General features: G+C 43.5%; 1 protein-coding gene across 15 annotated transcripts in view; it reads left to right on the top strand.

Moving 5' to 3' along the window:
• TNIK (TRAF2 and NCK interacting kinase) overlaps positions 1–12866 on the top strand; it is a 330725-nt gene that overhangs the window by 236498 nt on the left and 81361 nt on the right. For all 15 annotated transcript variants that reach the window (XM_073674893.1, XM_073674887.1, XM_073674897.1 and 12 more), the window contains exons 11-12: positions 6255–6321; positions 6709–6913. In XM_073674893.1, the coding sequence (XP_073530994.1) occupies positions 6255–6321; positions 6709–6913 (272 nt within the window). The remainder of the gene's footprint in view (positions 1–6254; positions 6322–6708; positions 6914–12866) is intronic.

Below are 12866 nucleotides of genomic sequence, written 5' to 3'. Positions count from 1 at the left end.
AGGCGGGGATAGTGACGCCAGCACTGATGTGACACGTGACCCCGGCGCCCAAACAACTGCACGGGAGTGCGAGTGCTGACACCGCAAGAACGGCACCGGAGGGGTGTATATGTATAAGCTTTATAATTTTATGGGGGCCAAGCGTGGGGTATGAGGAGGAGTTGTCCAAGTAGTGGACAACTTCTTTAAGGGAAAAAAAAATGCTTTTGTTGCTGTTTTCAGAGACCTGTAATTTTTTTTATTTTTCCGTCCATGACACTGGGTGTGAAGGCTTGTTTTTTTTTTCATATTGAGCTGACGTTTTTTATTGATACAATTTGGGGGTATTTAAGATATTTCAATTGTTTTCATATATTTTTTTGGGGGGTAACATGGGAGGAAGTGTGGTAATCAAAACATGGCGATTCTGGCGTCTCGATTTTTTTTTTTTTCTTTTTATACAGTTTAAATGTTTTTATATTTTCTCAAAAATAATATAGCCACAAATGGCACGGCTATCAGTCACAATTATTGCAGAATAAGAGCCTCAACCCTTCAAAAGCTAAATATAGGTTAATCAATAGAAAATATGTAAAATCTATTTGCACATTGTGGCTAAAGAGGAATAAAGTGTGAAATAAATCCAACTAGATGCTCCATCTATAAATAAGATGTGTGGGAAGTAAGCAGTACGTGACGTAAGCAGTTTTGTGTAAGCAGTACGTGACGTCACAATACTCTACGGTGCGATGTTGGATCCACATTTAGTTTACTCAACGCTTTTCTTAGATGAACGTTCTCCTTTCTCAGAGACAGGGCTAACTGATGTCTCTTCACTTTATATGGACTCTGCCCATTGGTACGCTGGATATTAGGGAATTAACCTCTACATAGAAACTTCACCAAATAAGGATAAATATTCTACTATATCATTCAAAGTATCTAATTCAAAGATCTATTTGCTCCCTGTGCGTGACATACATTTAAAAAGAATCTGTCACCCGGTCTTTGCCACTGGGATATTTTAAACACTGGGATATTTTAAACACTGGGATATTTTGCAGGCTAATAAAATAATAGGGGAAATTCTCCCAAATAAACAGAAATTTATCTTCAGAAAAGCCCGTAATATAGGTAATTTAATTGTACCCACCGTACAGAACCATATGGGAGAAAGAACGAGGTACATACCAAACGTACGGGGTTACTTACGGTATAAAAAGTCCTTCTAGGAAAATGTACGTAGGATGTACAAAGCGACCATTGTATAAATGAATAAGAGGACATATTTATAATATTTCTAAAAAATTAGACTGCATATCTCATCTACATGTTATGCCACCAGACATGAGGGTCAGGTGTTTTGGATCTATACTGTGGGAAATACTAACTGTTAAATTACAGTAGTACGAAAGTGATTATATTAAAGGGAATCTGTCAACAGGCGTTTGCTACCACATCTGAAAGCAGCATGATGGAGGGGCAGGGATCAAGATTCCAGTAATGTTTCACTTATTGAGCTGCTTGCTGTAATTTTGATAAAATTACCGTTTTATCCTCAGGCCATTAACTATAAAGGGCTTACAAGTTTGCTTCCATGTAGTCCTCTCTATACATCAGCTCTGTATAACCCTTTTCCCTCACCACTGATTAGCAGCTTTCTGCCTATGCACAGTGTACCTAGAAAGCTGCTAATCGGTGGGGGGGGGGCGGGATTATACAGAGCTCAGCACTAAGAGAACTGGGAAATCTGCAGGAAATAAAACAATGATTTTAGCAAAATGACAGCCCAGTAAGTGACACATTGCTGGAATCAGGGTCCCTGCCTCTAGATCATACTGCTTTTAGATGTGGTAAGAAATGCCTGGTGACAGATTCCCTTTAATATAATCTCTTTTGGTGCACTGTAATTTAACAGTTTGTATTGCCCACACTATTGATCCAATAACCTGACCCTCATGTTTGGTGGCATAACATTTGGATGAGAGATGACAGTCTAATTTTTTATATATAAATATATCCCCTTATTCATTCATACACTGGTCGCTTTGTATGTCCTACATATATTTCCCTAAAAGGGCATTTTATGCCGTAAATAACCCCAATAGACCACATATTAAATTGTCATTTATTTATATATTTTACTGCCACTACTGTGAGAGAGTTCCCTAATCACATTGTTGGTTTTAAGTGTTTGACACATCATGCTCCTATGGCATGGAGAAAAGCATTATTAAGTACGGTTGTAATATACCTCGTTCTTACTCCTTCTGTACGGTGGGTGCAATTAAATTACCTATTGTATATTGCGGGCTTTTCTGAAGATAAATTTATGTTTACTTGGGAGAATTTCCTATGTTATTTTATTAGCCTGCAAAATACCCCAGTGTTTATGGTTAAAAAATACCAAAATGGGAATTAAATTGCTCAATAAGGGGAATTTCAAATTGGTCTCTGTTGCTACCCCCAGACTTTAGCAATGGTTGAGATTGAAGTAATATTTCACTTGATACATTTTTTATTTCATTCTTAGGTAGTATCATAAACCTTCATTTTACTACAATTTCTTCATTTTCTAATGAATTGGCTCTTGAGGAGTTTGAATATCCAACTTAGTGATATGCCACCTGCCACCTCCTATCTGTGGGTTTGTTAAATGCTCTAGTAAAAATCCCCTATTTCACTACATAGATTATTTATTATTATTTTTATTTTACTCACTTATATAGCACCAACATATTCCGCAGCGCTTTTCATACATCATCATCACTGTCCCCATTGGGGCTCACAATCTACATTCCCTATCAGTATGTCTTTGGAGTGTGGGAGGAAACCGGAGAACCCGGAGGAAACCCACAGAAACACAGGGAGAACATACAAACTCCTTGCAGATGTTCTCTCCTTGGTGGGATTTGAACCCAGGACCCCTGCACTACAAGGCCACAGTGCTAACCACTGAGCCACTGTGCTAGTTAAATCCAAAACGTTTTTCTTTAGTTCTGATTGTGGGTGTGACAAACAAGTCCAGTCTCTCTACAGCACCCAGCTGGCTTCTCAAATTTTGACTTTATTTTTGTAACGGGTCTGGGAGGCGGAACCTCTGAGCTACTATACAAGGGGGCGGTCCTTGTAAGGGAGCGGGTGGCAACCAGGCAGGCAGTCACAGCAGGTGACCGGGACAGTCTCTAGAAGAACGGGCAGGAGGTCACGGCAAGTGACCGGGGCAGTCTCTGGATGAACGGGCAGATGGTCACGGCAAGTGACCGGGGCAGTCTCTGGGTGAACGGGCAGATGGTCACGGCAAGTGACCGGGGCAGTCTCTGGGTGAACGGGCAGATGGTCACGGCAAGTGACCGGGGCAGTCTCTGGGTAAAGGGTTGGTACGACCTGTGGCGGCTGATGGTAGACGTGAGCTCCCAGGTGAGCAGGCGAGAGTCTCTGGATAAACGGGTGGTCACAGCATGTGACGGCGGAGCCTCCAGGAAGACCAACAGACAGGCGGCAGATGAGCGCTCCCAGGTGAGCGGGCAGAAGTCTCTGGACAGGCGGGTGGTCACAGCACGTGACGGCAGAGCCTCCAGGTAGGCTAGCAGACAGGCAGCAGATGAGCGCTCCCAGGTGAGCGGGCAGGAGTCACTGGACAGGCAGGTGGTCACAGCACGTGACGGCAGAGCCTCCAGGTAGGCTAGCAGGCAGGTAGCAGATGTGCGCTCCCAGGTGAGCGGGCAAGCTGGTCCATAGACAGACTGACAAGAGTTGGAAGGCAGACCGTCGGACCTCAGGCAAGCAGGCAGGTAGTTGATGTGCGCTCCCAGGAGAGCGGGCAAGCTGGTCCTTAGACAGACTGACAGGAGTAGTAAGGCAGACCGTCGGACCTCAGGCTAGCAGGCAGGTAGCAGAATATCAGGCAGGAATAAGACAGCAAGCTGGCAGGAATCTGGCAGGTATCTGGCAGGTAACTGGCAACGGGACCTGAGGGCTGAAGCAGAGTAGTGAACAGTGCAACAACATTGCTCGGGCACCTCCATTTTGGAGGAGGTGCCTTATATATGGTGAAGTCCTCCAGCCATTGGCCGGGGACTCCTTAGGACGGCGCGCGCGGCCCCTTTAAGAGGGAGGGAGAGCGCGCGCGCCCTAAGCACAGTGGCCGGGAAGGAGCGCGCGCTGCCAGCAGAGCGGGAGGAGGACGCCGGGCACGGAGCAGAGAGGTGAGGGGAACAGCGTCCCTGCCTAGCAGAGGGCAGGGACGCCGGCGCTACAATTTTGTTTAGTTTCATTAGGGGAATTGAACCTTCAATCTTTTGAATGCTTATACTACATATTGCTTTACAGTATATAGTGAAATTGCAGTTCTCCTATAAAGCTCAGTCTGTGAGCAGTTACGGCAGACGGTAGTTACGTTGGCCTTCAGCAGGCCACCTGCTGTCATGGTAACCCATGGTTTCCCGCTACCTACATGTGCACCAGCAGTAATGTAATTTAAGTGCCACTGTCAAAGATATATATAACTATTATAATGCTTGCATGGCCTAGATGTGCTACCATGGCCTGAAGTGACTCCAGACATGTCCCCATCGAGCACATCTGGGACATTATTGGTCGGCCAAGGGAACTGCCAGAAGTGGATCTTGATAATTTGCCCAAGTGCATTTAGCATGGCAGAACATTCCTCAAACATCCATTAATAAACTAATTGATTGCAAAGATGTGTAACTGTAGCGCCCCGAGGGTTCGGACGCTACAGAGGTATTGCATCTCAACCAGATGTGCGATATCTCACTTCCAGGTAAGGATGGAGCGTGGATCAGGACCCTGACACCTGCATGCATTACACCACATTTCCGGGGGGGCAGGGCGACCGATATGCTCCAAGTAGAGCACGACAGTCCCTGTCCCTGGCTGGAGTGGGGTAGGGAACACCGAGGAACGGGGAACCCTGTAGTGCAGGAGCAGGGAGAGAGCAGATCCTGGGTGCACCTAGAAGGAGGTATAAAAGGTGGGCACCATCTTAGTTCAGAGAGAAGTGGAGTTCAGACAGTGAAGAGGAGGGAGCAGAGGCTCTGCATGGGCTCTGCTCCGCAGGCAGGCCTAAGAGAGAGGCCGGAGCCTGGAGGAAGCAGAAGGAAAGAGAAGGAAGGAAGAGGAGCGGAGGAGGCTCCAGGAACAAGGAACGAAGGGACCCCAGGGGTGTGGACCGGCGAGTCGCCACCGCACGCCCGAATCTACCTGCGTAGAAGGGTCAGGCCAAAGGGGGAGACCGGTCCCCGAAACTAGTGGAGGCGAGGAACTACCCTCAGCTAGAAACCGGAGGCTGTGATATTTCACATGGCGCAGCCCCTCGCTACATCCGCTAGGAAGGCACCATATAGGGTCAGGGAAACTGGCGCCAAGGTTTACCAGAGAAGGCCCGAGGCAGCCGGACAGAAGCGAGGTCACTGGCGGGGTATGACAGGCCAGAGAAAGGACACACAAAGGGGGTCCTGTGAAACGCTCCTATCTGGGAGTAGGCCGAGCCCCTCACCTGGTGAGCACAGTGCGACGAGGGACGAGTAAATACCCTGGACTGCATTACAGGACTCTGTGTCGTTACTGCTGCTCCCGCGCACCATCACCCCCAACATCCACACTTGCTGCCCTGAGGCTACACTCCTCCCGTGGGGAGTTATACTATCCTCCGCTGCCCTCCCAACACCAGCCTCAGCGGTCTGCCCTGCAGCGGCGGTTCATTCTGACCGCAATCCACGGGTGGCGTAGTCGGACATTCGGTATAGAAACCGCCATTCGAGTTGACAACCCTGAGCCACGGGACCGGGTCCCCGCCACATGAGGACTCCAACCCCCAGCATCCGCAACGGGTCCGGTTCCGGGTATCCCCACACACGCGCGGCCCAGGGGGCGCGACATAACCGCTTCGATTTATTCATGTGGCGCTCATACTCGATACTTAATAAATCGAGATGTTTTGGTTCCATTTTTTTCATAATTTGCATATCATTAACATGTCTATCCATCCTGTGATAACTCCATAACTCCACAAGTTTTCCACTTATATATGTGTGTGTGTGTGTGTGAATGCTTATAAAAAAATAAACTGAAATTAACTAGATTTTTGCTTTTGACATTAACCTAATTTAGTTGAGATTCATTTAATTTATTAATTTATGAGCTGCTTCCTTTCATATTTGTGTACCATATTTTCTCCATCAGTTCTGACTACATGCTTGGTGAATGTTGTGCTATACTATGATGGGTAAAAGACGCCTTCTTCTTTATAGATGAAACAGAATATGAATATAGTGGCAGTGAAGAAGAGGAGGAAGATAATGATTCAGGGGAGCCAAGGTAATTTACTTACTAAATGCTTATCTACTAATTCGAATTCAATTTGGCTTGTTAAAATGGCTAATACCATAGGATAGTGATTATATAAGCCTACCTGGTAAAATTGAATGGAGTTATGTTGATGAGTGGTCAGGGACACTCCTATACAGAGGAAAAGCTCTGAAGGGGACGCAGCCTTGCAGCCACTTCATTCTCAGAATTGGTGGGGATACCAGAGGTTGGACCCCCAGAAGTTAAGTTATGTTTTCTAGTGATGTGGGAATGCTTCTTTAAAAATGTTCATTATGTATCCTATTATTTTTATTCCACATTAAAACATTGTTCCTATAAATGCATTTCAGTTTATTTAATCTTTTTTGGGGAATGGTTTGTTTCTTGTGCATTTAGCTCAATTTTAAACCTACCTGGGGAGTCCACCCTTAGACGAGATTTTTTGAGGCTGCAGTTGGCTAACAAGGAGCGTTCAGAAGCCCTCCGACGTCAGCAACTGGAACAGCAGCAACGCGAAAATGAAGAACACAAAAGGCAACTTTTAGCTGAGAGGCAAAAACGTATTGAAGAGCAAAAAGAACAAAGACGGCGCTTAGAAGAGGTACGTGTTCTCTTCTGCATCTATTCTGTTAAAATTAGTGTGCATTTTGTCAGGGTAGTGTTTATAGTAAATGTTAAAAATCATTCTCATCATGTTATTGTAATATTTTTAACTGGAAAAGTCAGTTTTGCACACTATTCGTGATTACCACACTAGAGGCTGTTGCGACCTCCATGCCTTACTTTATGTCAAAGGTATGCAATCCATTTACAATTCTTTATTGTTTAGGCTCTGCAAAGTTCTGAAACTTTGTAATATAATCCATTGCCTTATTTTGCTTCATTCTCTCTAAAACACCATGCTGCAAATGCTCTTTTAACTTGTAGTTCATGCTCTTTTAGAAGCTGCCTTGAACTGCTGCTTTAAGAAAAAACCCTTGCGCGGCAGTGAAGCCCACATATGGGAGTATTAGTAAATAGTGTTTGAGTACCAATTTTTGCTAAAGCAGCAGTTCAAAGTGGTATCTAAAAGAGCATGAACTATGCGGCAAAACCAGCACTTTCAGCATATTGTTTGAGAGAGATGGAAACTAAATGAGGTAATGGAGTATATTACAAAGATTCATAACTTTTCAGACTGAACAATAATTGAATGAAAAGATTAGTTACTCTTTTTAACTAAACTACTAGCTGAATAAATGAGTTACCACATGCAGCATATAAAGATTTGTTTCTCTTTGGAACCCAGTAAATCACCACCTCTACTTTGGGAATTAAAATATATGTTAATAATATAATTTGGATATTTTCATACAAAGCAAATGTCTTTTGACCCCTTTTCATCATTTCCCCAAGACTGACTCCTATTATCTTCTTTTTAACATTAACAGTGGAATTTGCTGTATTGTCCGGGATCCATATACCAGCATGTAACAATAAGGATATAGTATTGTACCAGTGATTAAAGAGATCATCAGGATCAGGCATTATAAATAACGTATTGGCATAAAGGCGCTGTGCTGCTTATTTAATAGGTACATTTACTGTAAAATCTGCACCCTGGTTATTCTTTAATCACCACTGGAAGTTTAGGTGCAATAAGATGTTCATGCATTGGAGTGGATCTGTGGCGGATGTGACTGTGGTTAGGGTCTTCATTTCTGCCACGGCCCCTCAGCAGCCTCTGGTGTAAGTATCTTTACACTGTTTAAAATTCCGCACCAGCGCTCTCCTAGTCGCTGCAGCGTTTGCGTAGATCTATCTGGCTGCAGGCTTCAATAAAATGGCGCCAGTATCATCGCATGTGCACTTTAACCTCCCGGCAGGCTCCAGGAAAATGGCGGCGCGTGCGCTGGTTGATATTTCGGTTTGTCATTGAACCAAGATCTCAATCTGCTCATGTGCCGATACCTGACCATTTTACTGAAGCCTGCAACCAGATCAGTCTGCGCAAGCGCTGCCACAGCGCCGTTTTCCTGAAGCCTGCAACCAGATCAGTCTGCACAGGCACTGCCATGGCGCCATTTTCCTGAAGCCTGCAACCAAATCAATCTGCGCAAGCACTGCCGCGGCGCCATTTTCCTGGAGCCTGCAAACAGATCGATCTGCGCAAACGCTGCAGTGACTAGACCGGCACAGAATTTTAAACAGTATGAAGATACTTACACCAGAGGCAACTGAGGGGCCGTGGCAGAGATGAAGACCCTAATGACAGTCCCACCCCACAGGCCTGCTTTGATTTACAAACTGCTTATTGCACCAAAACTTCTAATGGTGATTAAAGAATAACCAGGCTGCAGATTTCTACAGTAAATGTACCTATCAAATCAGCAGCACAGCACCTGTGCCAGGTGGCTATAGCATGTGAGTATGAATCATGTTATTATCTTCTAGCCATCTTTGCCATTTAGAACTTTTCTAGAAGACAACCATTTTAACAAAACACTCTCCCATAAATTTTTTTTATCCTCTTAATATATTGCAGTCATTGTATTATATAACGCTGTGTACTTATAATTGCTCATTTTACCTTTCTACCCAGCTAATGCTTCTCTTTTCCATTAGGTCTATGACATCACGTGACTAAAAACTGACTAGCTGAATCCTTCTAAGCTCTGTGTAGAAACAGGAGGTCAATTTTCTCTGCATGAGTGGTAATCACTGCAAAAGACCCTGGAAGGAGGGGGAGGGGAGTGAACCAGCTGGGTCAGGAGTTGAAGAGACAGAGGACTCATGCAGGGACAAGAAACTTCCTGTTCTTACTTAGAGCAGAGAAAATAAAGATTTAACTAGGTAGAAAGGCAAAATGAGCAATTGTAAGTACACAGTGCTATATAATGTGATGATTGCAATATATTAAGAGGATAAAATCTTTGATGGGTGGAGGAGTGCGTCTTTAATTTGTGTTCTGGTTGATTTGTGGATCCTTGTGAACCCCATTTAGCTTATTGGCTATGCTCATGAAATGACCTATTTTCTGTTACCTTCTATAACTACAATATAAAACATAACTTGTTTTCTTGTCTTTTTCATATCAGCTCTTTGATGGTAAAGCTTTTAGTGTGTTAGGTTTATAAATAGTTTTTATGTTAGTGAATATAAGAAGCGCCTTGCTTTGCTATTGTGATAAACCAGTAATTTAGGGTGATGATGGGCATCAGAAAGCGGCACTAACCATGAATGAACTGTTCCCCACTGTGCTTCACAAATTGCCATACAAAATATAGGTCGCAAAACTTCAATAGTCCGAGGCACAAGAAAAAAAATAATAAAGTGGCTGCGGCACACAGAAGTTAAAATATGTACTTTCTAAAAACAAAGACTTTTCAGATTGCATCTCTTGTAGACAAGGAATGATGAACAGGCTCCATTATGGGGGTGGTTATTCTCAAAGCATTAGCCATCACCGCAGCATTATGTACCTACTTTATGTCCCTCTACCGGCAATTGCCTTTGCTAAACACAGGAAGCAGTGGGGGCTGACGTTGCTGCTCGGCACATGCTTGACAAGATGTCCTTTCTGATAAGCACTCAGGCGAAGCCGCGCCGCTGCCCGTCAACAGGAAGTCGAAAGGGTGATTACTTTACAAATGCATGAGTGTTGTCAAGTACCATTTCAGCACTGCTCATGTCTTAGTGTACAAGTTAATATTTACATATAGACTGGAGATATAGATAGGAAGTATATTAGATATATCTCATTGGCTTGAATACAGCTAAAAATGTACTATTTTCTGATGATATCCTATCCTACTTACTGAAAACTCAAGTGTGAAAACATATATTGTGTTTAGGATGATAGCAGATGACCCAGGTCAATATCTTTTCTGGCACTTCAAAAGATGACGCTTTGTTTCCAGTGGTGCTTGATATCGTTCCATCAATGTAATATTGTATGGTTGAAGCATAAAGTGTGAACCATCAGTATACGATGACACTGGAGACTCCGCGCCATACATTTTCTTCAGGTTTGAATACTTCAAAAAGAAAATTGGATCATATCCAGAAAGCTTCTAAAGGTAGTGGATACATGAAAAGGCAGTAAAGTTCTAGTAGATGGAGGTGTCATAGGAGATGGCTGAAGAAGACAGGGGGTGTTGTCACAGGAGGAAATGCCCATAGCATATAAAGGAATATTTCATGATAAAGGATGGCATGCGATTAGCCGCTTCCTAGAGACTAGGGGTACCCACCTGCATGCACACAATCAGATGGTGCTTGGTCTCTTGAATTTCATCTTAAGCCATAACGTCTTCCTGTTTGATGGGAAATACTACCAATAGCTCAGCGGTACCACTATGGGGAGCACTTGTGCACCCACATATGCAAATTTATTCCTGGGTTTGTGGGAGGAGAGAATTGTATTCTCTGATCTGTTGGAGAAGTGGACTGAGTTAGTTAGATAGGTTATCTATATTATTTATTGGACAACCCCTTTAAGGGTACATCTGAGACCCTAGTACTTACATGGCAGTCCTCTACCTGTTCTGCTTATTACATTGGCATCTCAGCTCATTTACTGATAAAAAGAAATTAGACCCCTACTGGGCTTGAGATGAGCACAAATATGGTGCTGCTCCCAAGATTATGGTTTTATTGGAAAGTAGCTCCTTCGAAGAACCCACCATTTATTAAAATCTGTTCCGTATTTAACCCCTCCTAGTTCTGTCCAAAAGGAAGTTACACTGTACATAAATGTTGGTTGAGCCCACTAGTGTGGGTGGAATGTTCAATCATATAATCTAATAAGAAGGATTGCAGAGTACAACATACCCCATCCATTTGTTGTTATGGGAGAGAAGCCACAACCAGAAGTGCGTGGCAGCAGATTGTTCCTCTCTCCCTGTTGAAAACAATTGATCTACTGAGCCAAATGTGTATGTGGATCTAGGGCGACTAGTTGTTGACAAGTTGACTGTCCAGCCTACAGGTATCTGAAGTGTATGGAAAGCTCTACAGCCTTCATGTTGTGTGCTGAAGAGGACACTAGGGTATGAGGTGCAAGCTCCACTGCTCCTCCACTTCTACTTTTACATTCTGTAGGAATTGTGAAATCGTTTGGAGAATGTTGATAAATTATCCACTGCATTCCCCAAAAATAACACTGTCCCAAACTATCTGAACCACCATCACCATCCCATACTATTAACTGTTATGATCTGCAACATGTACTAAGGAAAGATAGGGGAAAGCTGTCCCTACAGTAAGACTAAGCTGAATCCCTACGATGTAGCGGGCTGCCTGTTCCTAGCGAACAGACCCGCCTTAGTCCTCGGCTAGTCTGAACGAAGACCTATAGCATAAGGGGAGGGGTCCCTAAAAGAACTAAGGACTGGAACCAAAATGGGACACCTCCTAAACAGAGAAGTTGTTGCAGAACACAAAAAGACAAACAGACAAAAAGGTACTAGAGGTCCCAGAAGGACCAAGAAAACTGACAGAGATAGGCACAGAAGCACCTGGCTAGAAAAACAGTCAACAACACTGAAGTCCAGCACAGCCAAAAGGGCGGAGCTGGAATATATAGGCAGCTGGTCACGTGACCGCAAAACACAAGATGGAAAAAACAAACAGGAGGGTTCTAACATTAAGGGGCTGACTATTACACTGGATACTAAAAGATTGCAACAATGATTAAATATCCGGTACTAACAAACAGTAAAATAATCCATATAGATGTTACTTATGAGTCTTGTAAACAGCAAGAGAAGTCAGCCAAATGTCAGAACATTATGTGAGGAAGGAAACAGAAACTACATAGGCTGTAATACAGCTAAGTACAGGGACATGAGATTTTGTGCACAATTTTGTTACATTTTAGCTAGTCCTTATGTAAGACTTAATCTTAGATTAAAAAGTGATAATTGGAGATTCAGTGACATCAGTGGCTGATACTTCCCATTTCATTTTTGCATACTTGATAAATCACACTTGTATACTGTGTTTTACTTCCAAAACAGACCTTTGTAGGTCACAAATACAGACATTTGCAGCCCTTTCAGAAGGGTTTACTGTTTGCTGTCTTCTTGGTAATGCAGAGTCATTATCTTCTCAATGACTGTCCTACATTTCTTGTTTAATAGGAGAGAGAGATAAGGGGGTGACATTCTCTGCAGAAATGGTGTCTAGATAATACCCTTAATTCATGCTGCATTTTATAAGACCAGTTTTGCCATTGCTTTGGATCTTTGCCTTCAAACCATCACTTTGCATACTGTAGAATGAATCCATAAATGCAGACAGGCATCCATTCTTTATTATTTATATGTTAGTTTGTGATTTGTACACCTTCATGATTGTGTTTCACTTATTCACATAAAGTGGGACTCTATCCTTGGCTCTTCTTTAACCAATAATGCCATGTCCTAATATACTGTACTAGCTATTGAACCCGTTCTACGCCCGGGTGGCGAGCATTTTTATTGGTATATGGTCTCCCATGCTGGTATGTGCTGTCCCCCTCCTGGTGTTTGTGCTGCCCCCATCCTGTCCCCACCATCCTATACTGGTATGCA

The sequence above is a fragment of the Phyllobates terribilis genome, unplaced genomic scaffold, assembly GCF_046119375.1.
Source record: "Phyllobates terribilis strain yellow unplaced genomic scaffold, ASM4611937v1 Scaffold_3__8_contigs__length_932513732, whole genome shotgun sequence".
In the NCBI taxonomy this organism is placed as follows: Eukaryota; Metazoa; Chordata; class Amphibia; order Anura; family Dendrobatidae; genus Phyllobates; species Phyllobates terribilis.
Note: the sequence above shows the minus strand (reverse complement) of the source record. Positions and strands in the feature narration are given on the sequence as shown.